Consider the following 15,879-nt stretch of genomic DNA (forward strand, 5'->3'; position numbering starts at 1 on the left):
AATTCTGGGAGTTGAAGTCCACACATCTTAGCATTGCCAAGGTTGAGAAATCAACGGATTAACAGAGTTGGAAGGGACCCTGCAGGTCATCTAGTCCGACCCCTTGCCCAAGCAGGAGGCCCTACCTCTGCCTCTACCTAACACACAAGAACAGTGTGTTCTGTTAAAATGCAGCCTGTTGTGCCTTAAAATGGCTTCTACCGCGCTGCCGTAAAATGGCTCCTACTGTACAGCGCAGCGGAGTTGCCATGGTAACGGCTTCACAGTTCTTCACAAGGGGGCTCCCTCTGGTAAGGGGGGGGGGAAATCCAACCTTAGAAATTACGTTTGGTCCCGACATTTTCATCAAAATCGGGGCTTTTCCTGTCTAATACAGAATTAGAATAAATAAATACCCAGGCGAATGCTGCGTTATCAGCTAGTATTCTATAATTCCACGGTGTCATGGATCCATCCAGCCTCGTCTCTTGCTGCTTTCCAAATGCTCTCAAGCCGGCTTCCTTCTCTGCCATCGGCGTCTTTCATTTTGGAGATGTTTGACACGTTCCCAGGGGGAGTTGGCATCTCCCCCCCCCCCTGGCTTTTAAAATGCCCAATTTTCGGTCCCGAGCTGGTTCTGCTGTTCTTTGTATTACGTTCTTTTTCCCACCTCGTGCGCCACAATACCCAAAGCGGGAGCCACCTGGGATAATGAAATGCCAGGAACCGCCATAAAGCGAATTTGGCATCCATGGGGCCAGAGCACAATAGGCGTGGATTTTAAATTGGAGGGGGTTTATGAAAAACCCCTCCTGAAAAATCGCAAACAGCCTCTTCGACGGGCTTCGAGTGCCAAGGCTCTCTTCATTTTATCGCCCTCCTTTCAACAAATTCTGTAAAATCCTTTTTTTTCTTCTTCAAATCGAGTTTGGCAGAGTTACACCGTCCAGCGTTTGGGCTTTGGGAAATGCGCAGAAGCTGTATTTTAGCCACCTTCCTTTTGTTGGCTTGTTGGTTGAGCCGTGGGCCTCTGGCAGGAAATTTTGCTGCTTTGAAAGCAGGGAGAATGGCGCGAACGGGAGAGGCGGCAGAACGAAGGCGTCCTTTTCGTAATTCGACACGGTCCAGCTTTTGAGGGCTTGCACAAGTATTTTTTTACTTTGGGGCAGAAAATGGCTTGCTTGCATATTCCCACCCAGCAGAAAGAAAGAAAGAAAGAAAGAAAGAAAGAAAGAAAGAAAGAAAAGAAAGGAAGAAAGGGAGGAAGAAAGAAAGAAAGAAAGAAAGAAGAAAAAGAAAGAGGGAGGGAGAGAGAGAGAGAGGGAAGGAAGGAAGGAAGAAAGAAAAGGAGGGAGGGAAGGAGAGTGAGGGGGGAAGAAAGAAAGAAAGAAAGAGGGAGGGAGAGAGGGAAGGAAGGGAGAGAGAGGGAAGGAAGGAAGGAAGAAAGAGAGGGAGGGAGAGGGAGAGGGAAGAAAGAAAGAGGGAAGGAGAGAGAGAGAGAAGAAAGAAATAAAGAGGGAGGGAGAGAGGGAAGGAAGGAAGGAAGAAAGAGAGGGAGGGAGAGGGAGAGGGAAGAAAGAAAGAGGGAAGGAGAGAGAGAGAGAAGAAAGAAATAAAGAGGGAGGGAGAGAGGGAAGGAAGGAAGAAAGAAAAAAAAGAAAAGAAAGAAAGAAAGAGAGTTTGGTTTAGTAGTTAAGTTATTGGCCTAGAAACCAAGAGGCATTGAGTTCTAGTTCCTCCATAGGTATAAAAGCCAGCTGAGTGACTTTGGGCCAATCACTAGGAGACTGGGAGTTCTAGTCCCGCCATATGTATGAAAGCCAGCTGGGTGACTTTGGGGCCAATCACTAGGAGACTGGGAGTTCTAGTCCCGCCTTAGCCATGAAATCCAACTGGCTGTGTTTTGGCCAATCACCAGGCGGTGGTGAGTTCTAGTCCTGCCTTAGACATGAAACCTGGCAAGGATTGGATTTGGATTTATTAGACATTTATAGGCCGCCCTTTTCCCTGAGGGGACTCAGGGCGGCTTACAATCAAAAAGGAAGGGGAGTGTAGGACAATACAAAAAGAAATGTGCACAAAAGTAAATTAGACAGTAAAACTCAACATTCACTCAGCATTCGGGGGGAGCGAAAGTAGACTTATCCCCAGGCCTGACGGGCTAGCCAGTTCTTGAGGGCTGTGCGGAAGGCCTGGACGGTGGTGAGGGTACGAATCTCCACGGGGAGATTGTTCCATAGTGTCGGAGCCGCAACAGAGAAGGCTCTCCTCCGAGTAGTCGCCAGTCGGCACTGACTGGCGGATGGAATACGGAGGAGGCCAACTCTGTGCGATCTGATGGGACGCAGGGAGGTAATTGGCAGAAGGCGGTCTCTCAAATAGCCAGATCCAGAAGGTGACTTTGGGGTCAATTACCAGGAGATGATGAGTTCTAGTTCCGCCTTAGGTATGAAAGTCATCTGGGTGACTTTGGACTAATCACTAGGAGACTGGGAATTCTATTCCCGCCTTAGCTGTGAAAGCTAGCTGGGTGGCTTTGATCACTAGGAGGTGGTGAGCTCTGGCCCTGCCTTAGCCACGAAAGCCAACTGGTTGTGTTTCGGCCAGTCACCAGGAGGCCGTGAGTTCTAGTCCCATTTTAGGCATGAAAGCTGGCGAGGTGAATTTGGATCAATCACCAGGAGACGGAGAGTTCTAGTCACATCTTGGGCACGAAAGCTGATTACACTCTTTTATTTTCAAAAGATTCTTACCTTCTCGTTGTTTTATTAGTATGAAGATGAAGAGTCGGCTGAAGAATTTAAAATTTCCAGCTTTGTGGATATGGTTCGAGATTGCAGCCGGATCGGCATTCCCTTCAGCTCCCAAGGTAGGTTTGGGGAAAATCCAATTCTTGGAAATCAGACTGTCCTTGACTTACAACGGTTCATTTAGTAGTATAGCCTTCATTGTCATTCTTCATCATGTATACACCGAAATTGGTTTTAGCCTCACTGGCGCAATCAGTGACAAAAAACACAAACGGCATAAATAGTGTAAAGAATACCCTATTTTTCAGCGTATAAGACGCACCCTTTTCCCTCAAAAAAGAGGCTGAAAATCTGGGTGCGTCTTATACACTGAATATAGTATTTTTTCCTCCCGAAATCCCACTCCCTTCACCAAAATGAAGCAGCCAGTGCGAGCTGCACTGGCTGCCTATTGGTCTTTGGATACGCTTCAAGGCGCTAGTCGTCACTTATAAAGCCCTTCATGGTACTGGACCTGGGTACTTGAGAGACCACCTGCTGCCAATCACCTCCCAAAGACCTATTAGATCACACAGATTAGGCCTCCTCTGGATTCCATCTACTGGCCAATGTCACTGGCTACTACCCGGAGGAGGGCCTTCTCTGTGGCTGCTCCGGCCCTCTGGAACGAACTCCCCGTGGAGATTCGAACCCTCACCACCCTCCAGGCCTTCCGCAAAGCCCTTAAAACCTGGCTGTTCCGACAGGCCTGGGGCTAAAGAGCTTCTGCCCCCCCTTCTCGAATGGTTTGGTTGTTGTGTGTTTTAAATTGTGTACTGTTATGTTCGTCTTTTTATCTCCTGTCTGTACCCCCTTCCCTGACTGAATTGTGAGCCGCCCTGAGTCCCCTTCGGGGAAAAGGGCAGCATATAAATGTAATAAATCCAATCCAATCCAAAATGGCCGTGCAGAGCCTGTAGGAGGCTTTTAGAGAGCTCCTGGGGCTGGGGAGGGCAGAAATGGGCCGTTTTTTGTTCATTTTTGCCCCCACCCCCACCCCCAGGAGCACTCTATAAGCCTCCTAAAGGCTATGCATGCAATTTTTTTTTGACAAAAAACAGGCTTGTTTTTGTGAAAAATGGGCCATTTTTTGCTCATTTTTGCCCCCCCCCCCCCCCCGGAGCACTCCACAAGCCTCCTAAAGGCTATTCATGCCCTTTAAAAAAAAAAAAATCTGGCCCATTTTTGCAAAAAACGGGGGCCGTTTTTGGGAGGTCTCCAGAGTGCAAAAACTTTTTTTTTTTAAAAAATGGCCTCTTCAAAACCTTGGTGCGTCTTATACTCTGAAAAATACGGTAATCCCTAGGCAAGTAATGAGGAAAAAAAGAAAGAAAAAAGAAAGAAAAGGAAAAACTAGTCCTATTTTTCCGCCTGTGTGTAGAGCGATTGTGGTTGTGTTTAAGGATAGAAACTAATTTTAAACCTATTTGTTTGGCTGGCTGTGCATTGATGTCTTCTGCCCGATGGTGAAACCATTTAATAATTCAATGTAATAATTTAGTGACCATTCAGAGTTACTACGGCACTGCCAAAAGCGACTTACGGCCGTTTTTCACTGTTACGGCCTTTGTGGCATCCCCGTGGTCACGTGATCAGAACTCAAAGGCTTGGAAACTGGCAGGTACTTGTGACGGTTTCAGCCTCCTGGGGTTGTGTGATCCCCACTGACGACCTTCCCATCCCAATTCCGAAGAGCAAAGCCAAGATTTACTTAACGACCCTATGACTCTCTTAACAGCGGTGGCAAAAAAAGGACGTAAAATGGGGCACACCTCACTTCTTTATCAGACAGTCCTCGACTTACAACAGTTCATTTAGTGACCGTTCGGAGTTACGGCAGCACTGAAAAAAAGCGACTTGTGACCCATTTTTCACATTTTAACGATCGCTGTAGCGTCCCCCCATATTTACGTGATCAAAATTCAGACGCTTGGCTACTGACTCATAGTTATGACGGTTGACGCGCCCTGCGGGTGTGTGTGTCACGTGATCTCCTTTTGCAACCTCCTGACAAGCAAAAGTCACCGGGGAAGTCAGATTCACTTAGCAACCGGGTTGCTTACCGTGGCCAGAAAGGTCGTGAAATGGAGCAAAACTCACTTTAACAACCGTCTCGCTTAGCAGCAGAAATGTTGGGCCTCAACTGTAGTCGTAATTTCGAGGACTGCCTAACTTTTTTCCCCATCTGGATTTTTGGCCTTCATTTGAGCAGTCCTCGAAGGAGAATCACACCCGCGTTGTCTCCAAAGTGAGCAATTTGCCTAATTTGCGTTAATCACACCCTGTAAAACTGAAACACAATCGATCCCTTGTGCTTTTACAGCAGAAGCGTCTAAATCCTCTCTTTATGGGAGGAAAGAACAGATTCTTTTACGATGATGATGATGATGATGATGATAATGTAGCTTTCCTTTTTTAGAACAGAAAAGAATCTTGATTTCCTGTTAACAATGGGATGCCAAGATCTTAAGCAGAGCAGCCTTCGCAGGGATTGTGAAGTGGTGTGTGTGTGTGTTTTTACTCAGACTAGCCAAAACTGATGCAAGATATTTGCAAGACTCTGCTTGGTCATTTATTGTCAGGGTAACGATGAATATTACAAAGAGGATTAGGGGACTGGAGGCTAAAACGTAGGAAGAACGGTTGCAGGAACTGGGTGTGTGTAGTTTAATAGAAAGAAGGACCAGGGGAGACATGATAGCAGTCTTCCAATCTCTCAGGGGCTGCCCCAAAGAAGAGGCAGTCAAGCTATTCTCCAAGCTATTAAGCCCGGTTTCACCCAGTCTATATGTGTCCTTTTGGTTTTTCTTGCCTAAGTGTAGGACTTTGCTTTTCTCTGCCTTAAATTTCATTTTGTTAGATAGGGCCCAGGGTCCCCCAGTCTGTCGAAATCAATCCAATCCTTTTTGAATTATTTTTTTCCCTTCTGCAACACCTTACAGTCATTACATCAACATTGTTGTGTCATCATACCTGTACATGTATATAATATTTCGCTTCTATATTTACACACTTTTATACACAGTTCTATATATATTTATATATATATAGTTTTTTGGCTTAATTAATTTTATTCTTGTTTTGCAGCCATTTGTACCAATTGTTCCAAGTTTCATAATATCCCGACTCTTCTTTATCTTTTTAATTTCAGCGTTAATTTGTCCATCTCTGCACAATCCAAAGTTTTTTTTTTTTATCACTAATTCATCCGAGGGGGTATTATTTTGTTTCCGGCATTGGGCAAATGCTATTCTATTAGCAGATGTGTTAATATGTACTTAATTTTCTTTGTATATTTCCCTTTGATTATTCCCAGCAGAAAGATTTCGGGTTTGTATTTTATCTGTTCTCCTGTAATTTCTTCCACCCATTTCCAAATTTTTGTCCAATATTTTTGTGTTTCCGGGCAGGTCCACCATATGTGATAATAGGTCCCTTGTACTTTTTTTACACTTCCAGCAGGTCCGCTTCATGTTTGGGTACATTTTAGCCAATGTACCATCCGATCCTTTTTAACTTCAATCCGTCACTGAACGAATGGTCGTAAGTGGAGGAAACAGTTGCCAAAATGCCCCCCCAAAAAATTGTGTTCGGTGTCTTGCAGGCCACCTGCAGATCTTCGACATGTTTGTGGTGGAAAAATGGCCCATCGTGCAAGCCTTTGCCCTGGAAGGCATCGGCGGGGATGGCTTCTTCACCATGAAATACGAGGTAAGAACAGAAGGGCTGGCTCGGATGTGACCAGGGGTGTGACCTCTAGGCTGGAATACTGCAATGTGCTCTACATGGGGCTGCCCTTGAAGAGTATCCGGCGACTCCAGCTAGTCCAGAATGCGGCCGCGCGAGCGATTGTGGGTGCACCTCGCTTCACCCACATAACACCTATCCTCCGCGAACTGCACTGGCTTTCGGTCGATCTCCGGGTACGCTTCAAGGTGCTACTTACCACCTTCAAAGCCCTTCATGGTAGTGGATCTGGGTACTTGAGAGACCGCCTACTGCCAATTACCTCCACCCGACCAATTAGATCCCATAGATTAGGCCTCCTCCGAGTCCCATCTGCCGGTCAATGTCGACTGGCAATTACGCGGAGGAGAGCCTTCTCGGTGGCAGCTCCGACCCTATGGAACGATCTCCCCGTGGAGATTCGTACCCTCACCACCCTCCAGACCTTCCGCACAGCCCTTAAAAACTGGCTATCCTGTCAGGCCTGGGGTTAAAGACTGTAACCCACCCGAATAGTATGAATGTCGTGCTTTTAATGATGTATTGTCTTATGTGTCAATTGTTTGTTTCCCTCCCTTTTCGAGTTGTAAGCCGCCCTGAGTCCCCCGAAGGAAAAGGGCGGCATATAAATAAATTACTCTAAACTCTCTCTCTAAACTCTAAACCTGGTAGCTCAGATTATCGAGGGGGCCCGCCCGCCTGCTCCTGCGCTTTACTTACCTATATCCTTTCAGCCGAGCCAATTGCTGCTCCTCAGCTGTGTTACTCCTCAGAAGTAACATGGAGCGTAAGTTTTTTAAAAACTCGGCATGTGCATCAGGCGGGGCGCGCCCCGAGGCAGGTGCCCCCAGAGTGGGCGCGCACGCGGGAAGCACGCAATCACCGAACCGTTTGTTAAACTGGTAGGATCCAACCCCTGGTTATGACTATCCTTTCCCACCCAGGGTGCTTCCGGGAAGCCGGCCAGAGGAGGGATGGGATGAGAATCAGGCACCCCACTTTCCCAGCACCCCAACGAAAGCCCTTTGCGTTGTAAAAGCCTTCACCTTCTGAGCATCCTGTCAGCGTTCCAAATATCATCCCAAATTAAATCAGAGTCCAAGGCAAAAGCATTGCTCTAAGTTCCAATTAATTAAGAGAAACATGTTGGCACATCTGGGGAAACCCGAATCCGAAAGCTTCCTGGGTTTTCCACCCAGTTGAAAGTTCAAGATCTTGCCCCCCACACCCACAAGTCCATCCCATGGTCCCATCTCCCACTGCCATGCTGGCAGCTTCCTCCCATCCAGTTCCAGTCAGGTGCAGAGACAAAGGATGACCCTTGGCTTTCTAGAAAGAATGTTGTTATGGCTACCTATCATCTCGCTCCGTACAATCCCATTTCCCCACAATAGAAAAGGCATAGTAGAAGGATAGAAAGTGTGGCAGGCCAAAAATCCTAAAAGGAATCGGAGTGCAGGCCTGACACTTCCGTTGTATGTTGGGGAGGGGGGGGGATCAAAATGGCAACCCTGTGGTCGCTTTGTCGGTGCTCACACGGGCTCGCAACGCTCATCCCCACGAAGGGTCCATAGAAGCAGGTTCCCGAGGTAGCCCCCTCGTCAGGCCAAGAGCCATCCTCCCTGCCTCCGTCTTTTTTTGGGGGGGGGGGTTTCTTGTGGCGAGAGGGCTGGCTGGCACAAGAATTGTGATACCTCATTTTTTTCCCCTAAACGACACCAAGAGATTCTTATGTCAGGGTTCCAAGCGACACCCCCAACGAAAGAAGACTCCAACGTTCCACTTTATTAGAGATGTCGCGTTGGCACATCTGGGGAAGCCTGAATCTGAAAGCTTCCTGCTTTTCCCCATCCAAAAGGAAGCCCAGGTCCCTGCCCAGCGCCCACCTGTCCCTCACGCGGCCCAGTCAGGCACCGTCCAAAACCGGAGATGCCTCCCAGTCCCACCATCGCAGCTGCAGGGCAAGGTGTCCTTGACTCTCCGAGAAAGGAATGTTATTTTGACTATATCTCAGCCATACTCCATATAACCCCCCCATCCTCCCAGTTTCCCACAGTTGAAAATGTGACAGGCCTGGAGGCTTAAATGTAAGAGATGGCTTCCAGATCAGACATCTTCTACTCCTTCCCCCCCAAAATAAGACACCCCTGGAAAATAAGGCCTCTATGAAAATATTACAACAGAGCAGCAGCCACGAGGTGACCACGCTCGCCGCCTCCTGCACCCCAAAAATAATAAGACCTCCCCGAAAATAAGGCCAAGCGCTTATTTCGGGGGTCAAAAGATAATAAGACCCTGTCTTATTTCCGAGGGACACACGGTGTATAGGATCATTTCAGTCCCATAATGGGAGCCTTTCATTTTAGCTGGGAACAGCTGTGGAGTGGGGGGTCTTTGAGTGGCCTGCTCAGCTGGGGGAGGGTGGGGTGGGGAAACGGCACTTCTGGCAAAACAATGGTGCCCACGGGTACCGTTCTCCAGCTAGAATAGCCTGCTTGTTAGCAGCCGTGGCTGAAATGCGTTGGGGGTGGTGGTGGAGGGAATTAAAGCCGGACAGAAACCCTCACAGCTGCAAACGGTTCTTCTGGTTGTGCCCAGTTGTGACACGGAGAGCCATTATAACCCGTGGCACTGCTTGCCTCCAGATGGCACGCGGAGCTGTGGGTGCCCCATCCCTGGAGATTTTGAAGAAGAGGCTGGACAGCCGTTTGTTTCAAGTGGGATGGAGTTTGTAAATTGGGGGTGGGGGGGTTGGACTAGAAGACCTCCAAGGTCCCTTCCACCCCCCATGATTGTGTGTTCCCTCTGGAATGAGCTGCCCCCGGAGCTTCGCATAATCCCCGACCTCCGGTCCTTCCGACGCACCCTAAAAAGTTGGCTTTTCCAGCAAGCCAGCCTGGCCTGAACAAAATAAAAGAAATGATATATTATTGTTAATTTTAATTTGGATTTTTTTTTTTTAAAAAAAAAGGTATTGTCAATTCTTATTGGTTTGTTTGGGTTATTCTATTTAATTTTTTTAAAACTTTTGTAGTATGTGTTTCTTTTAATGTTGTACGCTGCCCTGAATCCTTGGGAGAAGGGCGCCATATAAATCTAATACACCTAAACCTAAACCTATTGTGCATTTCTGCTTACGGTGTTTAGGCTGCCAGAGCCTCTGACACAGAAGTGGGTTCCTACCGGTTCGCACCTATTCGGTAGAACCGGTTCGTCAAATCTACCGAACTGGTTAGAAGAGGTTCAACCAGTGGACCCGGAAAGCAGGACACACCTACAGAAGAGCTTCCAAAATTTTTTGAAACCCACCACTGCCACACACACACAGACACACACACACACAGACAGACAGACTGACACAGAGAGAGAGAGAAAGAGAAAGAAAGAAAGAAAAAAGAAAAAAGAAAGAGTGTGAGAGAGATGAAAGAAAAAAAGAAAAAAGGGACAGAGAGACAAAAGGAAGGAGAGAGAGAGAGAGAGAGAAAGAAAGAAAACACATGGCCGACAAGCCACTCCCACCAGGTCACATGGCCAGCAAGCCACTCCCACAAAGGAGGCCACACCCACAGAGTAGGTTCCAAAATTTTTTGAAACCCACCACTGCTCTGACAGCTCTATTCATGGGAATCCCTTCCTCAAACCATCCCATTTGCCATCCCTGCCTCGACTGACCCCTGCCCACCCTCACAAGCCCCCCCCCATGCCTCTAGAGCCGTGAGGGCAAACCTATGGCACACATGCCACAGGTGGCCCGCGCAGCCATTTCTGAGGGCACATGAGGCATTGCCCTGTCAGCTCCAGCGCACCAACTGATTTTTGACCTTGATTTTTCGGCTGTTATGGGTTTCAAAAATTGTTCGAACCTACTCTGTGGGTGTGGCCTCCTTTGTGGGAGTGGCTTGCCGCCCATGTGACCGAATGGGAGTGGCTTGCCGCCCACGTGAACGGATACGAAGATGCCGACGACGCTTGTCAGAACCACCTTAAATGACCTCACACACAGCACTGGCATGCATAAGAATAGGATGTAAACTTGTTTTTTAAAAGGCATCTTTGGTTTGCGTTAAAACAACTTCAAGACACGCAATGTTCTGATTGCACCACAAACGCAGTAGCCATCCTTACCTTTCACAGAGGCCCTGAGTTTTATAAATAGGAGCATGATAGTGTAGAATAATCATATCCAAGGACCAGTGGTGGGTTTCAAAAAATGTTTGGCACCTCTTCTGTAGGTGTGGCCTGCTTTCCGGGTCCACTGGTGGAACCTCTCCTAACCGGTCCGGTAGATTTGACGAACCGGTTCTACCGAATAGGTGCGAACTGGTAGGAACCCACCTCTGCTGCCTCTCCCTCCCTTCCTCTTTCTTTCTTTCTTTCTTTCTTTCTTTCTTTCTTTCTTTCTTTCTTTCTTTCTTTCTTTCTTCCCTCTCTCTCCCTCTCTCTTTCTTTCTTCCTTTCTTCCTTCCCTCTCTCTCTCTCTCTCTCCCTTCCTTCCTTCCCTCTCTCCCTCCCTCTTTCTTTCTTTCTTCCCCTGAAGTCTCCGGAGGGTGAAAAACGGCCCAATGGGAAACCCTGAAGTCCGTTCCTGAACTTCCAGTTTGTGGTGCTGGGCTGTTTTCTGCCCTCCACAGGCTCCCAGAAAGCCGTGCGCGCATGTGCGAGGTACAGCGAGGGGGTCCCGTGCGCATGTGCAGGGGGCACGGCTCGGAGGGGTGTTAAATTATGGGGGTGGCACACATATCTTTGGCACCTGAGGTGAAAAAGGTTTGTCGCCTCTGACTCGATCTTTCCCTTTGCAGCTGATGGACGTCAGTCTGGATCTCTGGAAGGCCTACAGCAAAGTGGATCCCATGTCTTTGGAGAGCTTACTGGACGAGGTAAATGTCCAGAGTCGTTTTCTGGCGGGTCATTTAAAAAAACAACAACCTGGATCCGCTGAGCGGTTCTGTGGGATGAAGGGGAGGAAAAGCCGTAGAGAGATGGTTCCCCATTCCAAAATGGCTTCCACGGCGGACCCCGTTTGTGTCCAGCTGCCTTTGAGAATGTTTGGGGCATGTCCGTGGCTTGTCGGAGTGGTGCGGTGGCCTCGAGGTGGAGCTCTCGCCTCACAATCGGGAGGCCTTGACTTCGATCCCAGGCTTCCAGATGTTGGGTGAAGAAGAAAAGAGGCTAATACTATCATGCCTTAATCCCATTACCCTGGATCTGAAGGGGGGGAGGTCTTTGTTATGTAGAGTAGACTGGCTCGGGCCTTTTAATGGCCCATCGGCAAAGGTGAGGGGCTATGAAGAGTGAGTCTGCTTCCTGGCTAAACAAACATTTCCCGGGACATTTCATTTTTTTCTAGGAGAGGGGCGGATTTTAACTTCCTACACCATTCACCCTGGAGCGGTAGGGGAAGATCTTTGTTATGTAGAATAGGCAGGCCTTTTAATGGCCCGTTGACAAAGGTAGGGGGAGCTATTAAGAGAGAGTCTGCTTCCTGCCTAAAAACACGTTTCTCCATTTCTGATCCAGGGAAATATAACATTCTGCCTTTTCAACATTTCCCAGGATGTTTCATTTTTTTTCTAAGAGAGGGGCGGGTTTTAACTTCCTACCACCTCCCCCGCCAAATACTCTGCGCAGCTTTTCAAGTTCAGTGTGTGAGCAGTGCTCAGATCTCCGTTACATGCCATGTTGTGGCTTCTTTCATTTTGGATTTTTGGGTTTGCTATGGGCTCAGGTGTGAATCCAAGAGGCTGTTTTTAAGCTTTTTTAAAAATATATTTTTATTATTTTTACATTTAAAACAATGCAGTATCGCGAAGTCGAAGTGACCATACATTCACATTATATACAGCTAGCCTCAACCATTAACAATTAGCCTACTTAATACATTGTCTGTCCTTCTGTCCAATCACAATATATACATTTTGTTCCAGTCTTGTCACCTTGTCTTCTACCAGTCATAAAATCTGTTCCAGATTTCAAAATATTCTGATTCCCCTTTATTTTTAAGTTCAAGAGTGAGCCTATCTGCTTATGCACAGGCCAACCCTTTTCTGATTATATCTAGCTCTGATGCTGTATTTTCTTTTTTCTAATATCGTGCATAAGTTATGCGCGCCACAGTTAGTATATGTATAATTAAATAAAGTGTATCTTTCTTAAACCCCTCCGGTATTATACCTAGGAGAAAAATTTCTGGTTTAAACATAATGTGGTCTCCCACCATTTGTTCTAACCATGATTGAATCATTTTCCAATATTTTTTTTTGCCACATTGCACGTCCACCACATATGATAGAAAGGGCCTGGTGTTTTTTTACACCTCCAGCAGATTTTTAAACATTTTGGAAAGCCGTGCTTTGGGGGGAGATGCCATCTGTAGAACATCTTATAAATATTTTCTTTATACGCCATAGCCATTGTTAGTTTCTGATTCAGTATCCAAAGTTTTTCCCACTTAGCCAATTCCACATTATAACGGAAATTTTTCACCCAGGCGACCATAGTTTCTTCGACATGTTCCTCCTCTAGCTTATATTCCAACAAGAATCTACACAACACTTTGATCAGCCTGTTTTCTGTCTGTTTTTAAGCTTTTCATTCTTAATATTGTGAAAGGTTTTCTTCGAGAAAATGGGAAGAGTCGAAAACCGGGCCTCTGCTGACATCTAGTGGCCGCCGCTTGGATTTTTCAGACAATTGTCTTTTTTTCACCCAGCGATTTGTCGTTTTAAATATAAACCTTCGTGTAGATATTTCTGTTCGGAAGCATCCCCCGCTCTTTCCAGCTCTGTAAATGGGAATATTTGACCTCCTCTCTCTTTTGAAAGGCCGGGGGGTTAATAGCGTTGGCTCGGCGGAGTTAACGCCTCTTTTCTCTTCCAGGATTTGATGACTTTTGAACATCAGTGGACCAACCTCTTTGCCAATTTTGACACTGAAATCCCTTTCATGCTGGAACTCTCAGAATCTCAGACTGGAGAGGTAGGAGACGGATTTCAAGAGGGATAGAAAAAAATCCGAATTTTACGTATCTGGTAGTCCTCGCCTTGCAACCCTTCATTTAGCGACTGTTCAAATTTACAACAGTACTAAAAAAAACACGTTTTATGACCGTTCGCTTAACAACCCCGTTACTAACTCAACAACTGCAGCGATTCGCTTAACATCTATGCCAGAAAGGTCATAAAATGGGAAGGGGGGGAAGCTCCCTTAGCAATGGAAATTTGGGGCTCGATAGGTGTTCTGACCCCCTCCTCCGTCCAGTAACGAAAGCCGAGACAAGCTTAAATGAGAATGTCCTTTAATAACAAGACCAGACTCTCGGTGGCTGAAAGCCAAGTAAACAAACAGATAAGGACCTTGGCAGCAAGGCCGACAAACTTTGCCAGCAATTCAGAAAAACTCTGGCAGCAATCCAGCCTGCCAAGTTCGTTTCTCTTTAGTCCAAGCGTTGACTTCTGCAAGAAGGGCGTGTCACAAGCAGTCTCTTTTATAGTCTGGAGAGGAGCCTAATGACCATCAGCTGAGCGTAATTACCTCCAGTAATTACGTAGTTGTTCTTGACACCAAGTAGCCCTTCGATGGCGTGCATCCGGAACAACTCACAGTTGGTTTCTGGATCACTCTCCCTTGTCTCCTCCCCACTGATCCAAGGCTCAGGCGCCACCTGGTGGCCAACCAGCCTCTCTGCGCCCTGCTCGGAGTCGGAACCCTATCCAGGGTCCTCCACATCCTCCAGGGCCGACTCATAGGGACCCTCGCTGTCGGAGTCTGGTGGCAGCTCCAAGGGCTCCTGCCGGGCCACAACAATAGGGGTCTTAAGTCGAGGACTGCCGGTGTTTTCTTGTCACCCAGCTCCTCCGTTTGCAACGTGAAGCTTTTTGTGCGTGTTGAATCCTTGAGATGAGACTTTTCAGGCTTGTTCCCTGCCAGATAGTAAATATCCTTCCTTTCCAAGAACAAAAAAGGCATCAATCTTGCTTGCTGAAGGCGATTTGGATGGCACCCAATGGAAACAGAGAGGCACAAGGCTGGAAGCGCCCAGGGGAATTCCAGCGTTTTTGACAACAGCATGAATAGCAATAGCAATTATATGGCTTATATGTCTATCGCTTCACAGGGCTTTGCAGCCCTCTCTAAGTGGGCATCTACAGTCAGCTTCTTGCCCCCAACAATCCGGGTCCTCAGTTTTACCCGCCTCAGAAGGATGGAAGGCTGAGTCAACCTTGAGTCAGTCAGGATCGAACTGCTGGCAGTCGGCAGAGTTAGCCTGCAATGCTGCATTCTAGCCACTGAGCCACCACGGCATTCGAATCGAACAGAACAGAATGCAGAATAGAACAGAATGGAATAGAGAATGGAATGGAATAGCATAGGAGAACAGAACAGAAATGGAACATAACATAATACAGAACGGAATAGAATGCGATAGAAATGAATAGGATAGAGTAGAATAGAATAGAGAACAGATCAGAATAGATTAGAACAGAATAAAATAGAATAGAATAGGGAACAGAACAGAATACAAAACAAAATGTAGGACAGAATACAGAATAGAATACAATAGGATACAATAGAATAGATTGGCTCTTTGGCTTTGAAAGGGAGATGAGCACCGCCCCCTAGAGTCAGGAACGAGGGGAACCTTTATCTTTACCTTATTTTAATGATAATGTTTTTTTCCTCCCTCTGCAGCCCTTCCGAAGTTACTTCAGCCACGGGTTGATTTCAAGTCATATCACAGATAACAGGTATCCTTTCTTTCCATAACTTCCTTGCCCTGCACCAGGTTATATCAACACGCAAATATGATTTCTAGCTTTGTCCTCTAATAATAATTTTTTTTTTAAAAAAAAGAGCTCTAGAGGAGATGTTTGCACCTTGACTCTTTGAAAACCATTTTCTTCCATCAAATAGCCGAAAGAAAAATACCGTAAAATGTAAGATGTATGGCAATCATTCCAAAGTCTCATCGTTTATCCTCAAGGATAACATCTGCCTTCTTACAGGGCAACGTTTCGAAATTGCAGTCCAGATAATCACCTTGGAAATGGATGTACAGCAGGACGGGAGATTGGCTGTTATTTTGTATGATTGCAGTTTTTTAGGAGATTTCTGGCAGAAAAAAAAGGGGGGGGTCTTTATGTCACTTCTTAGCCAATCCTTTTTATGTGAAGGCTCGGGGGGGGGGGGGGGAATTAAACCTGGGGTGACATTTTCTGTTCTTAAATCCAAGGGTGGGATTGAAAAAGTTTAGCAACCCAGTGATGGGACGAGACCGGTACACCCTGGTGCGAGCGTACCGGTTTCCGCTGGAAGCACTAAGTATCGTTCCAGTACCGTGCTCCGGAGAACCCGCCCGCCTGCCCGCCCTCCTTACCTGTATTTGAGC

General features: G+C 46.9%; 1 protein-coding gene across 1 annotated transcript in view; it reads left to right on the forward strand.

Moving 5' to 3' along the window:
- LOC116513286 (uncharacterized protein C20orf194-like) overlaps positions 1–15,257 on the forward strand; it is a 32,515-nt gene extending 17,258 nt beyond the window's left edge. Inside the window, exons 5-9 of the mRNA XM_032224303.1 lie at positions 2,752–2,848; positions 6,373–6,479; positions 11,294–11,371; positions 13,371–13,469; positions 15,183–15,257. Coding sequence (XP_032080194.1) covers positions 2,752–2,848; positions 6,373–6,479; positions 11,294–11,371; positions 13,371–13,469; positions 15,183–15,257 — 456 coding nt within the window. The remainder of the gene's footprint in view (positions 1–2,751; positions 2,849–6,372; positions 6,480–11,293; positions 11,372–13,370; positions 13,470–15,182) is intronic.
- The last annotated feature ends 622 nt before the right edge of the window (positions 15,258–15,879 follow it).

Source organism: Thamnophis elegans, chromosome 9 (assembly GCF_009769535.1).
Source record: "Thamnophis elegans isolate rThaEle1 chromosome 9, rThaEle1.pri, whole genome shotgun sequence".
Taxonomy (NCBI): domain Eukaryota; kingdom Metazoa; phylum Chordata; class Lepidosauria; order Squamata; family Colubridae; genus Thamnophis; species Thamnophis elegans.